The sequence below is a fragment of the Pavona decussata genome, unplaced genomic scaffold (genome assembly GCF_977016875.1).
Source record: "Pavona decussata unplaced genomic scaffold, jaPavDecu1.1 SCAFFOLD_110, whole genome shotgun sequence".
NCBI lineage: Eukaryota > Metazoa > Cnidaria > Anthozoa > Scleractinia > Agariciidae > Pavona > Pavona decussata.
The window spans coordinates 387,691-404,815 of NW_028145524.1; the positions used below are offsets into that span (position 1 = coordinate 387,691).

At 37.4% G+C, this 17,125-nt stretch overlaps 2 protein-coding genes across 2 annotated transcripts; both read right to left on the reverse strand.

Annotated features, from left to right (window-relative positions):
- Positions 1-204: 204 nt before the first annotated feature.
- On the reverse strand, positions 205-2,508 carry LOC146470822 (uncharacterized). Its single transcript, XM_085121586.1, has one exon. The coding sequence runs from the start codon at positions 2,233-2,235 to the stop codon at positions 205-207; it is 2,031 nt and encodes a 676-aa protein (XP_084977712.1). The 5' UTR covers positions 2,236-2,508.
- A 5,536-nt stretch (positions 2,509-8,044) lies between these two features.
- LOC146470823 (uncharacterized) lies at positions 8,045-11,925 on the reverse strand. The gene is made up of 2 exons (XM_085121580.1): positions 11,818-11,925; positions 8,045-10,323 (listed from the first exon to the last, which is right to left on the reverse strand). The coding sequence occupies exon 2, from the start codon at positions 10,118-10,120 to the stop codon at positions 8,090-8,092; it is 2,031 nt and encodes a 676-aa protein (XP_084977706.1). The 5' UTR covers positions 10,121-10,323; positions 11,818-11,925; the 3' UTR covers positions 8,045-8,089.
- Positions 11,926-17,125: the final 5,200 nt, after the last annotated feature.

The following is a 17,125-nucleotide window of genomic DNA, read 5'->3' on the forward strand; positions in this document are numbered from 1 at the left end:
TATTATACTTTTATTTTTACTTATTTTTTAAGCGTTTTCATCGCAATGAACAGAACTTTTAGTATTCAGATTGAGGAATTTATTGATGGTAAATAGTTTTAGAATTTAATTACTAGGATTTTTATGATTAGAAGTTCGGAGTTTAATTGTATGGACTTTGGTCGTTACATTGATACGTTAACAATTTATTTAAAACTTCTACAATCATAAGATCCACTCTATGCAAAATTGAAAGGATATCTGAACGAAAAACAAAGATAAAAGTGTGCTCCTACTTATCATAAAACTTTGAGCAGAAGGTGGTGAGAATATCGTGTACCAAAGCCTTTCAAAGTAATGTCCTTCTTCCGGATTTGGATGATCATCCACAAATGAAATCGCTTTCTTATAAAAGTCAATCGGATGTTTCTTAATCATGTCCCGAGTTGCTGCAAAACATCCTCTCGGGCATGCAGAAATGACCCTTGGGTGTGGATAGCCAAACAGTTCCTTAAAAAATTCGCCTAAATTCAAATTAGCGCGACGAATTTCTCCACTCTTCAACATCGCCCGCCACTTCCCATAGTGACTAATTCTGCCCCAGTTCTTAATTCTACTTTGAACGTTACAAACAATGTTTCTCTTGACGTTGTCAACGTAATCCATAGCATTCCTGAAGCATAATCCGCCACCAGCAAGTTCTTCACCGTCCCCTTGAAGAAAAACAGTTATTTCAGGCAAGGTATCATAGTTGTTTATGATGTGATACAGATAGGTATGACTCTCCCGTCCAATATTGGGTAACCATTCCCAGGCATTCAATGGCAGCGATTGAGGTTGGAGATCTGTCCCTTTGTGATAAACATGAGTGTGATTGGCTATTGGCATCAGCCAATCAAGATTTTCGTTATAATGAGCTATCAAAAATTCGTAATCCAGCAACTTCTTATTGCAAAACGTTCTAGTGTCTTTCCTGGAATTCATACAATGTGTACCAAAGAAGGTGTCCTCCCGAACGCCTTTTAAAAGCCTGTCGATGACTTCAACACCCTGCATGAATGAGTGGTCTTGGTTTCCAACCTCGTACTTCCAGCCTCCAAACCAGCCCCGCGAGAAAATACCTTTGGATTCTAACCAAGGTAGAACTTTTTGGAGAATCATTTCTCTGTTGATTGATGGAACTGGGTAACCATGGTCTAATAGGTGATAGTATTTTGAAATAACCATTTCTGGTGTATTAATGAACCCGTAACTAATTAACGCATTTATGGCAACGTCGATCAAATGGTCCTTTGTCCACTTCTCTGAAGTTGAGTTATTTTTCGGCTCTGCTGCCTCACACATAATTGACCACTGCCTCCCAGGCTCTGGAACGTGATCATCTGAGTAGCTGGAGAAAACCGTTATTCGATAGAAAGGAGAATCAGAATCAGGAAAGTACATCAAGGACTTGTTTAGAAGCCTTAAGGGAGGTTGACCTGTCAATCCAATACCTATCAAGTGAGTGTGCGTATAAACAAGTTGTGAAGTTAGTTCTTTCATCTTTTGGAGTGAAACGTCTCTACCTGTTATCATATTGACAAAAATGTCAAGTGGTACTGTTGATATCAAAGAGTCAAACTTAAAAGTATGTTTTCTTTTCTTAAGCAGTGGATCTGTCTCCACGATAACAGAGTTTGTGTCAATGTCTATCCCTATAGCTTTATGGCGGAACTTAAACCACTGACGTGGAAGAAGATCAGTCACTGCTTGCCATATGGAACCTGTTCCATTATACCTTGGAAATCGAAAAACATTATTAGGTTCCCACGCAGAGTCTTTTACAGCAGTTCCATTGTCGTATTCAGCAATCTTAAGCTTGATCTTGGCAATGTCTGGAACAGTAACTGGCTCGCCCACCCAGACAGAGCTCATTTCAGTAGGATCTACCGTCCAAAATTTTCTGTAATATTTTCTCATGAACACCTCACATAGGCCTGTGCCAAAATGACGAAGAAGCCATTCATCAAAGTTTGCAGGCCGTCCTTTCACTGGATTTTTGGCAATTTCTTCACGACCTAATAGACACTTTTGCTGGTCCAATTTGTCCATCATTTCAATGTTGTTCTGAACTGGGTATGGAATAAATCTTCGGTTTCCATCAGATCCCATCATGAATGCATATGCAGCCCTTTGTCTCTGATTCCAGTCCTTTACCGCTATGTCCAACATCCGGTTAAAATACTCGTAATGTGAAAATATCACGTGGCCTCCCATGTCCCAGAGAAAGCCTTGGTCATCTCTTTCAGATTTAGCTAGTCCTCCAGGCTCTCCGTGTTGTTCAAGAATGGTGATCGATGTGTTACGAAATGTTTTACTCAGGTTATAAAGTCTAAAAGCAGCACCTAGAGCCGTTGGACCCGCACCAATGATGATGATCTTGTGTTTGGTGTCACTGGCTATTTTTGGAGCGGCAAGACCTGTAGGCGGAACAACAAATGGAAAGATCAAAGACGCTGCGTTGACGTCAAGAGAACGGAATTCTAATCCTGTTTCTCTCTGACGCAGATGATTCGGGATGTCTGGAATTTCGTGTTTTCATAATTCAGTAATTTCATTTCAAAATCAGGCCTTACATTCCAAGACAAAAATTCTGCTCAAAGAAGCGAAAATCGTGACAACCGGAAACGTCCATCCACTAAGAGTAAACTACACTAAGGATTCGTCAAAACCTCCTGAAAACCTGCAGAAAAAACCTTATCACTTGTGACCCGCTTATTATACCGGCTTACTCCCGGTCTGTCTAAGAAGGCTATACTCCTTTAGGCAAGGATATTGAAAAAGTTGCCTTAACATTCTAAACGAAATCCAAAATCAAAATTCTAACTAACGAGATCCTGACTGGTAATACCAACCAGGGATCCCTGGCTGAAATCCTAACTTGAACTCTTGATTAGAAATCTTGACGTATTAAAGAGGCTGACTCGAGGTCTTTGATTTCTAGATCTTGTTTTCTAGGCAGAGGTATAGTCAACTAAACGCCGGGCTAAAGCGTTGTCCACTTATCTTGTTCCGCTTTAATAAAACAACGAGCCGAGTTTGATCAACTTGATACGTGTATACTTTCATATACTTTGACTCACATTCAATCATTCAAATAATTTTCTAGTTAATATTTTATTATGCAATATTTGAAGTAACGCACGTCAGTTGTACTTTCCCGACAGGTATAATTATTATCAGAAATAAAGTAATTTTTTTGTCCGCCAGTTATTCAGCTTGTGCGGTATATGCTAAAACAATCATTCACCCCAGTGTTGGTGAAAGTAGTGGATATTTACCTCCACTTTGGTGGATAATAGACAAATAATTTATGCATTATATTTGGCACATGTGAAATGCGACTTCAAATCAAATCAAATCAAATATCAAACCTACCTAAGTCAAATCTTCGAATGTTTCAGTCCCAGATTCGGCTAAGGTCGCATTTAATTCGAAACTGTCAATTTTAATTGACACATGCATTTAATTCTGGAATTAAATTCGCACTTGTAAAATGCAACGTTTGAACGGGGCCAAAACTTTATCAGTTTGCCAGTGATATATATGAAGTTCAAGAGGGATTTCCATTAAGCAAAAATATTTGCAAATGGTACGCGCGGATTAAACGGAAATTTTCCGCAACAAACAAATTATCGACGTTTGGAGTTACTCCACCGTTACCGCTCAAAATTTCATTTCTATTTTGTTATCTTATTGTGTATCGTGTAAGATTTTGATGTACCAATGAAATTGGAAGTTGGCAAAGCCTTTCAATTTTTCCATGTGGCACCAACTGAATTCCAAAGCGAAAATTTTAGCTAAATTGAAAAGCGACCCAAATCACTCTTACGGCAGATTTCGATTTACGACCACGAACTGATTAATAAACCTCACTGACATAGGAGCGCACATTTACTTGGTGACAAGCACTGCTATCTTACCATTGAAACGACTGGTCTGACTGGTTAGAATTCCATGATAATAAGCCACCAAAAGAAACGTTGTAGTTATCGAGATCCCAAACACAAGCAAATTAGCTCTAGGAAAACTGTAGGACATCATCGTTGTCTCATAATTCAATCAATATGTGACTTGCATCGAAGCCATGTTGGTGGATAAAACAAAAGAAAATTTATTCACAAAGTCTGTATAAGAATGGCTGGTAACTTCCAAGATGCCATGACGTTACATGCAAACCAACAAATCAAGAACAACAGTAAAGGCTGGTTTCCATATGATCGCAGACGATCGTAGATCGCAGATCGCAGATCGCAAACAATCGCAGACGATCGCAAAAAGGCTGTTTCCATATACCGTATTTTCTCGATTACACGCAGGCTTCGTTTTAACGCTGGGTCAAAACTGCCGATTTTTAAATAAACGCCGGGTGCGTTTAATCGGGGCCCCGGCGTTTGTTCGGGGTCCCGGCGTGTATTTTTTAATCGTTTTATTAAGTTAATATTTATCGGTTCGGAGCAAGTGCGGCTGAGGGAGAGAGAAACGATGCTACACTCCTTCAGGGGGGAAAATAAAAATTTGAAATTCGATACTATTTTCCAAGCTAAATTATTCACTTTGTGTTTATGTTTTTGTGTCAGTGTTTTCGTTTTTTTGTGTAGAGCGATGCAAATAATTGTTCAAAGGTGTGCTATAAGGCAAATGGTCTTCCAAGCTCTTTCCGTACCAAAAAGAAAAATCATTGAGAAATGAGTGATTTTAGAATGCTTTCATTAAATGTTAGAGGCTTGAGCAATTTTAAGAAACGACGCACATTTTTTGCATGGTGCAGAAAACAAAATGCAAATATTATTTTTCTTCAAGAAACGCATTCAACTGGGAATAATGAGAAACAATGGAAAGCTGAATGGGGTGCCCGTTGGGGGCTTGCTCATGGGAGTAATACTCTTTCGAAAGGGGTTTGATTGCAAGATAATTAAAAAAGTCATCGATCCCAATGGGAGATATATTAGTATTGAAGTTCAAATTAATGATGAAAAATATTTTTAGTGAATGTTTACGGTCCAAACAATGATAATAAAGCTGTGCAATTCTATGATCACTTAATTGCCGTTTTAAGGAAAGAAGGTCTCGCTTATAAGGATAAAATAATAATAGGTGGCGACTTTAATTGTCCCATTAACCCACTACTGGACAAACAAAGTGGGATACTGGTATTAAGGAAGAAAGTTGTTGAACACATTGAAGAAATACATTCAAACAACTTTCAATTTGCATAACGTATGGCGCGTTAAAAACCCTCAAGCAAAAGCTCTACATGGTCCCAAAAATCTCCTTTTATTTTTTGTAGATTGGATTTTTGACTCATTTCAAATTCACTTCAGGACTTGATTAAAGATGTCAACATCATTGCAGCAATAAGGACTGATCACTCAGCAATTTTCTTACATCTACAGGAAATCGAGGAATGTCAGCGAGGCCCGAGGTTTTGGAAAATAAATACCTCCTTATTGCCTGATGAAAATTTTGGTCAAAAGATGAAAGAAAAGCAAGATCAATGGAAAACAGGGGAGAGGAATTTTCGGATGTAAGAGTTGTTTGGGATTGGATTAAATGTAATGTGCGACTCTTTACGATAAATTACTCAAAACAAGTAGCTAAGACCGAAAGGGAGAGAGAAGAAAAGCTGCAAAGAACATTGCAAACTGCGCAAGGACAATTTCAGCAGAACCCCTGTGAAGAGGTCCAAAAAATTCTCGATGAATGCAAAGCGGACTTGGAAAATTTTTCTGAGGAAAAGGCAAATGGATTGATTGTACGTGCCAGAGCAGAACTCTGTAAGGATCTTTCTCACAGATGGAATAGAGATCTCCATTATAGAGCTGGCCGACATCTTGAAGATCACGATTCCACACTGCACTTAGTGGTAGTAGGGGTGTTAGTATTGAATGGAAGGTATTGTCATTTCTCTGCTCCCTGAGTTGAACCAAGTTTACTCGGTACTTGTCTACTAACAGGAACCAATTTTAGAAACTTTGCCGTTTTCTCTTCGCAACATGTACACCATCTGGAATGGGAGATATGATTGACAAAAGCGGATTTGGTACCTATGTTAACATTGAAGTTAGATTTTATTGTAGGGGCTCGGAAAGTTAAAAATATGTATATATATTTTTGAAAGTAGATTGGTGTTCCCTTGTTCCCAACAATCTAATCAGGAGTTCCCTTGTTCCCAGAAAATACATCGACAATATCCCATGTTCCCTGAAAATGAATGCTCCTGTTTCCTTGTCCCCTAAAACCACTGGAGGGGCTAATTTGGGAATGTAGAAAAACTAAAACGTTACCTAAGTTTAGGCTCCGGTTTAAGGAAAAGATAGAAATAAAAGGGAAACTGAAAGTTTTGATAGCTTACAAAAACAAGACGCTCTCAGAATTTCACAAGAGATGGGAACCTTTTTTGTATAATATTTTAGAAGGAAACGCATGGATGACCGGCTACAAAATTCATAATCCTTCGCTTTAGTAAAACATGTGTGTTCAACCATATTTTATTTTTCGTAAATATATTCTTACTAGGTATCTGCAAGTAGTGTAAGTACCGTATTGTAAGCAGTGTAAGTACCGTATTGTTAGTAGTATGTAAGTGATATACGAAGTGTTCTCAAAAATAAAATAAAAATAAAAAAGCGGCAAATCAAGATGAATGGTTGATGCAAAAAAGATATTTTTTTTTTCAACTGAACGGTAAAAATTCCACTTCCGCTTTTTAGGATGAAAATTGTTCACGATTTTGAAGCTGTAGTTATTAAAGAACGGATTTCGATTTGCGAATTAACAATGATTTTAGATCAGCAAGAGAATTAGAGAAATGCCAGCGAAAGAATATTCTTGTACCATAACAACCAGGCCATTCAATTTTATAAAAAGAGTTCCTCAAAACTCAGCTTTAATATTCTCATATTTACATCAGAGATGGTAGACGAGTAGACGACTTAAACAGATGGGTCCCTGACAGACATAATAATAAATAATAATAATAATAATAATAATAATAATAATAATAATAATAATTAATGGACACAAACAAAAATCGTCGTCCATTTGTAAACACTACTTGAGCGAACTCGAACGTGCCTCGTTGTCTTTCAGAACAATTTCACGTGCTAGCTGAATGTTGTAACAAATTTGATTGCCTAATTAAGGAGATGCTTTTCATAAGAAAACTTAAACCATCCCTAAACGTGCAAACAGACTCGATTCGCGCGAAGGTATTCACCTGAAGAACCTTTGATCCTTTGTTAATATGCTAATTTGTAGAGACTGTGAAGTATAGAAATCAAATCTTCGCATTAATTTATCCACTTTGCCTTGAGAATGGTGTCACGATGACGCCGAAACGTCGGCTGTTAACTTTAATTTTCACTTGCTTATGTTTTAAGAAATCATTATTGATCAAAATAATAATAATAATAATAATAATAATAATAATAATAATAATAATAATAATAATAATATTAATAATAATAATAATAATAATAATAATAAGTCGTGGACAAGGAGAATAAGAAAGTATCGGTGATAGAGATGAGCTGCCCTTGGATTGAAAACAGGGAGGAGAAAGATGCCGAGAAGACAACAAAGTAGGGGCCATTATGCTGGGAGCTCGAGCAGAGATATCCTGAATATCGTGTGAGACAGTTCAATATTATTGCAGATGTACTCGGAGGTTACTCAAGAGATGTCGGGAAGGCACTTAACTGGGGGGAGTTAGTGGGAGATAAAGGCGACACAATAGCTCTGCAGATACAGAAATCAGTTATCACAAGCTCACTCAACATTGCCAGGCGCTTTAAGCTTTTGAAATAATGGACATCAGGCGTTTTATTATACTTTTATTTTTATTTATTTTTTAAGTGTTTTCATCGCGATGAACAGAACTTTTAGTATTTAGATTGAGGATTTTATGGATGGTAAATAGTTTTAGAATATAATGACTAGGATTTTTATGATTAGAAGTTCGGAGTTTAATTGTATGGACTCTGCCATAATAATAATAATATTAATAATAATAATATGAAGAAAAGCAAGAAGAAGAATACGTTAACAATTTATTTTCAAACTTCTACAATCATAAGATCCACTGTATGCAAAATTGAAAGGATATCTGAACGAAAAACAAAGATAAAAGTGTGCTCCTACTTAACATAAAACTTTGAGCAGAAGATGGTGAGAATATCGTGTACCAAAGCCTTTCAAAGTAATGTCCTTCTTCCGGATTTGGATGATCATCCACAAATGAAATCGCTTTTTTATAAAAGTCAATTGGATGTTTCTTAATCATGTCCCGAGTTGCTGCAAAACATCCTCTCGGGCATGCAGAAATGACCCTTGGGTGTGAATAGCCAAACAGTTCTTTAAAAAATTCGCCTAAATTCAAATTAGCGCGACGAATTTCTCCACTCTTCAACATCACCCGCCACTTCCCATAGTGACCAATTCTGCCCCAGTCCTTAATTCTACTTTGAACGTTACAAACAATGTTTCTCTTGACGTTGTCAACGTAATCCATAGCATTCCTGAAGCATAATCCGCCACCAGCAAGTTCTTCACCGTCACCTTGAAGAAAAACAGTTATTTCAGGCAAGGTATCATAGTTGTTTATGATGTGATACAGATAGGTATGACTCTCCCGTCCAATATTGGGTAACCATTCCCAGGCATTCAATGGCAGCGATTGAGGTTGGAGATCTGTCCCTTTGTGATAAACATGAGTGTGATTGGCTATTGGCATCAGCCAATCAAGATTTTCGTTATAATGAGCTATCACAAATTCGTAGTCCAGCAACTTCTTATTGCAAAACGTTCTAGTGTCTTTCCTGGAATTCATACAATGTGTACCAAAGAAGGTGTTCTCCCGAACGCCTTTTAAAAGCCTTTCGATGACTTCAACACCCTGCATGAATGAGTGGTCTTGGTTTCCAACCTCGTACTTCCAGCCTCCAAACCAGCCCCGCGAGAAAATACCTTTGGATTCTAACCAAGGTAGAACTTTTTGGAGAATCATTTCTCTGTTGATTGATGGAACTGGGTAACCATGGTCTAATAGGTGATAGTATTTTGAAATAACCATTTCTGGTGTATTAATGAATCCGTAACTAATTAACGCATTTATGGCAACGTCGATCAAATGGTCCTTTGTCCACTTCTCTGAAGAAGAGTTATTTTTCGGCTCTGCTACCTCACACATAATTGACCACTGCCTCCCAGGCTCTGGAACGTGATCATCTGAGTATCTGGAGAAAACCGTTATTCGATAGAAAGGAGAATCAGGATCAGGAAAGTACATCAAGGACTTGTTTAGAAGCCTTAAGGGAGGTTGACCTGTCAATCCAATACCTATCAAGTGAGTGTGCGTATAAACAAGTTGTGAAGTTAGTTCTTTCATCTTTTGGAGTGAAACGTCTCTACCTGTTATCATATTGACAAAAATGTCAAGTGGTACTGTTGATATCAAAGAGTCAAACTTAAAAGTATGTTTTCTTTTCTTAAGCAGTGGATCTGTCTCCACGATAACAGAGTTTGTGTCAATGTCTATCCCTATAGCTTTATGGCGGAACTTAAACCACTGACGTGGAAGAAGATCAGTCACTGCTTGCCATATGGAACCTGTTCCATTATACCTTGGAAATCGAAAAACATTATTAGGTTCCCACGCAGAGTCTTTTACAGCAGTTCCATTGTCGTATTCAGCAATCTTAAGCTTGATCTTGGCAATGTCTGGAACAGTAACTGGCTCGCCCACCCAGACAGAGCTCATTTCAGTAGGATCTACCGTCCAAAATTTTCTGTAATATTTTCTCATGAACACCTCACATAGGCCTGTGCCAAAATGACGAAGAAGCCATTCATCAAAGTTTGCAGGCCGTCCTTTCACTGGATTTTTGGCAATTTCTTCACGACCTAATAGACACTTTTGCTGGTCCAATTTGTCCATCATTTCAATGTTGTTCTGAACTGGGTATGGAATAAATCTTCGGTTTCCATCAGATCCCATCATGAATGCATATGCAGCCCTTTGTCTCTGATTCCAGTCCTTTACCGCTATGTCCAACATCCGGTTAAAATACTCGTAATGTGAAAATATCACGTGGCCTCCCATGTCCCAGAGAAAGCCTTGGTCATCTCTTTCAGATTTAGCTAGTCCTCCAGGCTCTCCGTGTTGTTCAAGAATGGTTATCGATGTGTTACGAAATGTTTTACTCAGGTTATAAAGTCTAAAAGCAGCACCTAGAGCCGTTGGACCCGCACCAATGATGATGATCTTGTGTTTGGTGTCACTGGCTATTTTTGGAGCGGCAAGACCTGTAGGCGGAACAACAAAAGGAAAGATCAAAGACACTGCGTTGACGTCAAGAGAACGGAATTCTAATCCTGTTTCTCTCTGACGCAGATGATTCGGGATGTCTGGAATTTCGTGTTTTCATAATTCAGTAATTTCATTTCAAAATCAGGCCTTACATTCCAAGACAAAAATTCTGCTCAAAGAAGCGAAAATCGTGACAACCGGAAACGTCCATCCACTAAGAGTAAACTACACTAAGGATTCGTCAAAACCTCCTGAAAACCTGCAGAAAAAACCTTATCACTTGTGACCCGCTTATTATACCGGCTTACTCCCGGTCTGTCTAAGAAGGCTATACTCCTTTAGGCAAGGATATTGAAAAAGGTTCCTTAACATTCTAAACGAAATCCAAAATCAAAATTCTAACTCGGGATCCTGACTGGTAATACCAACCAGGGATCCCTGGCTGAAATCCTAACTTGAACTCTTGATTAGAAATCTTGACGTAAGAGGCTGACTCGAGGTCTTTGATTTCTAGATCTTGTTTTCTAGGCAGAGGTATAGTCAACTAAACGCCGGGCTAAAGCGTTGTCCACTTATCTTGTTCCGCTTTAATAAAACAACGAGCCGAGTTTGATCAAGTGGATACGTGTATACTTTCATATACTTTAACTCACATTCAATCATTCAAATAATTTTCTAGTTAATATTTTATTATGCAATATTTGAAGTAACGCACGTCAGTTGTACTTTCCCGACAGGTATAATTATTATCAGAAATAAAGTAAATTTTTTGTCCGCCAGTTATTCAGCTTGTGCGGTATATGCTAAAACAATCATTCACCCCAGTGTTGGTGAAAGTAGTGGATATTTACCTCCAATAGACAAATAATTTATGCATTATATTTGGCACATGTGAAATGCGACTTCAAATCAAATCAAATCAAATATCAAACCTACCTAAGTCAAATCTTCGAATGTTTCAGTCCCAGATTCGGCTAAGGTCGCATTTAATTCGAAACTGTCAATTTTAATTGACACCTGCATTTAATTCTGGAATTAAATTCGCACTTGTAAAATGCAACGTTTGAACGGGGCCAAAACTTTATCAGTTTGCCAGTGATATATATGAAGTTCAAGAGGGATTTCCATTAAGGAAAAATATTTGCAAATGGTACGCGCGGATTAAACGGAAATTTTCCGCAACAAACAAATTATCGACGTTTGGAGTTACTCCACCGTTACCGCTCAAAATTTCATTTCTATTTTGTTATCTTATTGTGTATCGTGTAAGATTTTGATGTACCAATGAAATTGGAAGTTGGCAAAGCCTTTCAATTTTTCCATGTGGCACCAACTGAATTCCAAAGCGAAAATTTTAGCTAAATTGAAAAGCGACCCAAATCACTCTTACGGCAGATTTCGATTTACGACCACGAACTGATTAATAAACCTCACTGACATAGGAGCGCACATTTACTTGGTGACAAGCACTGCTATCTTACCATTGAAACGACTGGTCTGACTGGTTAGAATTCCATGATAATAAGCCACCAAAAGAAACGTTGTAGTTATCGAGATCCCAAACACAAGCAAATTAGCTCTAGGAAAACTGTAGGACATCATCGTTGTCTCATAATTCAATCAATATGTGACTTGCATCGAAGCCATGTTGGTGGATAAAACAAAAGAAAATTTATTCACAAAGTCTGTATAAGAATGGCTGGTAACTTCCAAGATGCCATGACGTTACATGCAAACCAACAAATCAAGAACAACAGTAAAGGCTGGTTTCCATATGATCGCAGACGATCGTAGATCGCAGATCGCAAACAATCGCAGACGATCGCATAAAGGCTCTTTCCATATACCGTATTTTCTCGATTACACGCAGGCTTCGTTTTAACGCTGGGTCAAAACTGCCGATTTTTAAATAAACGCCGGGTGCGCTTAATCGGGGCCCCGGCGTTTGTTCGGGGTCCCGGCGTGTATTTTTTAATCGTTTTATTAAGTTAATATTTATCGGTTCGGAGCAAGTGCGGCTGAGGGAGAGAGAAACGATGCTACACTCCTTCAGGAGAGAAAATAAAAATTTGAAATTCGATACTATTTTCCAAGCTAAATTATTCACTTTGTGTTTATGTTTTTGTGTCAGTGTTTTCGTTTTTTTGTGTAGAGCGATGCAAATAATTGTTCAAAGGTGTGCTATAAGGCAAATGGTCTTCCAAGCTCTTTCCGTACCAAAAAGAAAAATCATTGAGAAATGAGTGATTTTAGAATGCTTTCATTAAATGTTAGAGGCTTAAGCAATTTTAAGAAACGACGCACAATTTTTGCATGGTGCAGAAAACAAAATGCAAATATTATTTTTCTTCAAGAAACGCATTCAACTGGGAACAATGAGAAACAATGGAAAGCTGAATGGGGTGCCCCTTGGGGGCTTGCTCATGGGAGTAATACTCTTTCGAAACGGATTTGATTGCAAGATAATTAAAAAAGTCATCGATCCCAATGGGAGATATATTAGTATTGAAGTTCAAATTAATGATGAAAAATATTTTTTAGTGAATGTTTACGGTCCAAACAATGATAATAAAGCTGTGCAATTCTATGATCACTTAATTGCCGTTTTAAGGAAAGAAGGTCTCGCTTATAAGGATAAAATAATAATAGGTGGCGACTTTAATTGTCCCATTAACCCACTACTGGACAAACAAAGTGGGATACTGGTATTAAGGAAGAAAGTTGTTGAACACATTGAAGAAATACATTCAAACAACTTTCAATTTGCATAACGTATGGCGCGTTAAAAGCCCTCAAGCAAAAAGCTCTACATGGTCCCAAAAATCTCCTTTTATTTTTTGTAGATTGGATTATTGGCTCATTTCAAATTCACTTCAGGACTTGATTAAAGATGTCAACATCATTGCAGCAATAAGGACTGATCACTCAGCAATTTTCTTACATCTACAGGAAATCGAGAATTGTCAGCGAGGCCCGGGGTTTTGGAAAATGAATACCTCCTTATTGCCTGATGAAAATTTTGGTCAAAAGATGAAAGAAAAGCAAGATCAATGGAAAACAGGGGGAGAGGAATTTTCGGATGTAAGAGTTGTTTGGGATTGGATTAAATGTAATGTGCGACTCTTTACGATAAATTACTCCAAAGAAGTAGCTAAGACCAAAAGGGAGAGAGAAGAAAAGCTGGAAAGAAAATTGCAAATTGCGCAAGGACAATTTCAGCAGACTCTCTGTGAAGAGGTCCAAAAAATTCTTGATGAATGCAAAGCGGACTTGGAAAATTTTTATAAGGAAAAGGCAAATGGATTGATTGTACGTGCCAGAGCGAAGTGGCATGAATACGGCGAAAAGAGTACTAAATACTTTTTGAGTTTAGAAAAGAGAAATTACACCAGGAAACACATAAGAAAGCTCTGTTTTAGTGGAGTCATCACAAAAAATTATCAAAAAATATTGGAGTCCTCTTCGGAGTTTTACAAGAATCTATACAGTAGCAAATCGAAGATACACCAATCTGACTCATTAGACCACTTTCTTGGAAATTCGAATATTCCACGACTATTGCAAGAGGAAAGATTAAGCTGCGAGGGTCAAATAACCATAGAGGAATGTGTTGAGGCACTTGATACATTTGACACGGGGAAAACGCCTGGAAATGATGGAATTCCTGCTGAATTTTATAAAATTTTCTGGAATTCTGTTGGTGAGTTAACGACTGAAGTATTTAATCATTCTTTTGAGCTAGGGCAAATGTCAAACTCTCAAAAGAAGGCGATCATCACCTTCATTGACAAAAAAGGAAGGGAAAGGATGTTCTTGGAAAATTGGAGACCAATCTCCTTGAATGTCGATTCAAAAATCGCAACTAAGGTCGTCGCAAATAGAATAAAAAATGTTTTTCCCTCTGTAATCTATCCAAATCAATCCGTTTTTATTAAGGGTAGGTTTATTGGAGAGACAGCTCATTCAATCTTAGATATTATCGCCCACACTGAATCACTACAGATCCCAGGTGTTTTACTGTTTGTTGATTTTGACAAAGCTTTTGACTCCATAGAACATGAATTTCTTTATAAAGCATTACAGTGTTTCAATTTCGGACCCTTCTTCATAAAGTGGATTCAAATGTTTTACAATAACCTCTCAAGTTGTGTTCCTAACAATGGTTTTTTCTCTTCTCCTTTTCAGTTAGAAAGGGGTGTTAGGCAGGGAGACCCTCTATCGCCTTATTTATTTCTAATTTCCATTGAAATTATGGCAATATCTATAAGAGCAAATGAGAATATTGAAGGCATAAAAATTGGGGAAGATGAAACCAGGTCTTTGTTGTATGCCGACGACATGACAGCTACTCTAGCAAATATTTCATCAGTCGAAAAAGTAATACAAATCCTAAATGACTTCGAAACTGAAAATGTTCCGGCTTAAAAATGAACCTTTCTAAAACCAAAGCTACGTGGATTGGAAAAAACAAAAATTCTTTAGAAACATCTCTGGGTCTTGAGTGGTGTACAGGTGTCGAGACCCTAGGTATTTACTTCTCCTGTGACCATAAACATGTTATGAAACAGAATTTCCAGGATAAATTAAATGAAGTTCAAAAAACGATTAACTTATGGAAACTCAGAGGTCTCTCACTATTTGGCAAAGTAACAATAATCAAATCTTTTCTAATCCCAAAATTATTATATGTATCCTCAATAATAGAAACCCCACCCAAAATTATTAAACAGATGGAGAAAATGATCTACAAATTTTTATGGAAAGGCCCTGATAAAGTCACATGGCTTTCTGTTATAAATACCTTAAAGAATGGTGGATTGAACCTTACAGACCTTGAGCTACATATTAAAGCATTAAGATTGTTCTGGATTCCGCGTCTCTTAGATGAGAAGGGAGGGCCTTAGATTTCTTATCTTAAATACAACTTTAAAAAAATACGGAGGATGTTTTCTTTTTAGCTGTAACTATGATGTAAATGATCTTGACTTAAGTCTCAGTATTAAGTTTTACTTACAGCTTCTTATATGGTGGGCGGATTTTAGATGCTCCTTTTCTGATGTGAATTATTCTCAAAATGTAATTTGGAATAATAAGGATATACGAATAAACAATTAACCCGTTTTTTATAAAACTTACTTTGACAAGGGCATATTTTATTTGAATGATTTACAGTTTGATGTTGACAATGTACGCTCTTACGAACCCTTTAACCCCTTCACTGCCTGTATGACGTACTGGGTACGTCATATTTTTCTTACTTCGTGTGCCTTTACGACGTACTGAGTACGTCAAGAAAATGAAGGCCTCAGATGGAACCCTGGCACCCAAAATACAAAAGCGCCTGGCATATTTGACCCAGAAAATCCTTCCGGAGCCTGGTACCAACTAGGTTTCAGTCTCCAAGAGGTGTCTGCTCGGGTTTCTCATAATGTTCACAAATAATGTGTCGGTCATCTTGGCTTCTTCACGGGTCGAAAAATCCCTCTTTCTACATGGAATAATCATGCCAAAAGTGAGAGGATGTAATACAGACAAGGTAAAGGGCGTGAAATAGAATTGTCATAGAGGAGAAGAATCATTCAGTGTTGGCGACTTTAAGAAAAATGTTGAGAAGAAGACTGAGCGATCATGTCGTGCTTTTTGAAGCAATGCATCAGGTCCAATTTCTGTTTCTGGCATCAAAATGTGAAGGTAACAATGTCAAAATGAGCTCTAAGTAAATATTTCAATTGCACTTTCAAACCATGTGTACTTGCGTTTTGTTATACCTCCAGGTTTTAGCATTATTTTTGTTTTTCTACCATTCTGTCAAATTACCACTTAAATAATTAACTCTCCCTTGGCACTGGGCAATACTTGGGGGTTGGCAGTGAAGGGGTTAAGAAGAAAGGACTTAACACTAATTTTTTGACTTGGACAGCCTTGAGATCCTCTACTATTAATATGAAATCAAAAAACTCCTGCTCCATTCCCACAGCGGGTAATCTCGATCATATGAACTTCGAATGTAAATCTAAATCTTTTAATGCATATACGGCAAGGTGTAAACAGTTTTATTCTACGATGATATCAAGAAAAAACGAGATCCCCGAATGGCTTTAAAAAGTTGATAGCAGATTTCGAGCTCTCAAATGCGCAGGAAGTTTTCTCTATTCCTTACCTTGTTGCGAGCGAAACATGTGTTTGGTCGTTTCAGTACAGAGTATTGAATTTCATTTTGTTTACGAATGATAAACTGTTCAAAATCGGTTTAAGTGATTCAGACAAGTGCTATTGTTGTGGAACCTATGTATAGGTTCCACAAAAATAGCACTTGTCTGAATCACTTAAACCGATTTTGAACAGTTTATCATTATATACGGAAAATCTGTACCACCTCTTCTTTAACTGCTCCTCTGTGCAAGCCTTTTGGAACGTATTTACACTCTGGTGGTTTGGTCTTAGTGGCGAATATTCAACTTTGTCTTTAAAAGATTTGATAATTTTAGGGAAATTAACTATTTGGGAATGTAGAAAAAATAACACCTCTCCAATGTTTAGTTTGTTTTTGCACAAGGTTGAAGTTAAAAAACAAGTTGAAAAAATAATTGCTATAAGAAACAGAACCCTTCGCGATTTTCAAATTAGATGGGAGCTTCTCATATAGCTTTTGTTTGCCTTTATTTTTCTTTTAAGGAAAAGAATGGAAGACCAATGCATAAATTTAGATCTTCTATCTATCTTTATTTATTAGTTTATTAGTAGTTTAATTTTTGTTAGAGAATTAACTGGGCGCCGCCTTTGTCGGTGTGTGTTCGT

Coding starts and splice junctions, on each gene's coding strand:
- LOC146470822 (XM_085121586.1), bottom strand. CDS start 2,235: ATGGGAGGCCACGTGATATTTTCACATTACGAGTATTTTAACCGGATG.
- LOC146470823 (XM_085121580.1), bottom strand. CDS start 10,120: ATGGGAGGCCACGTGATATTTTCACATTACGAGTATTTTAACCGGATG.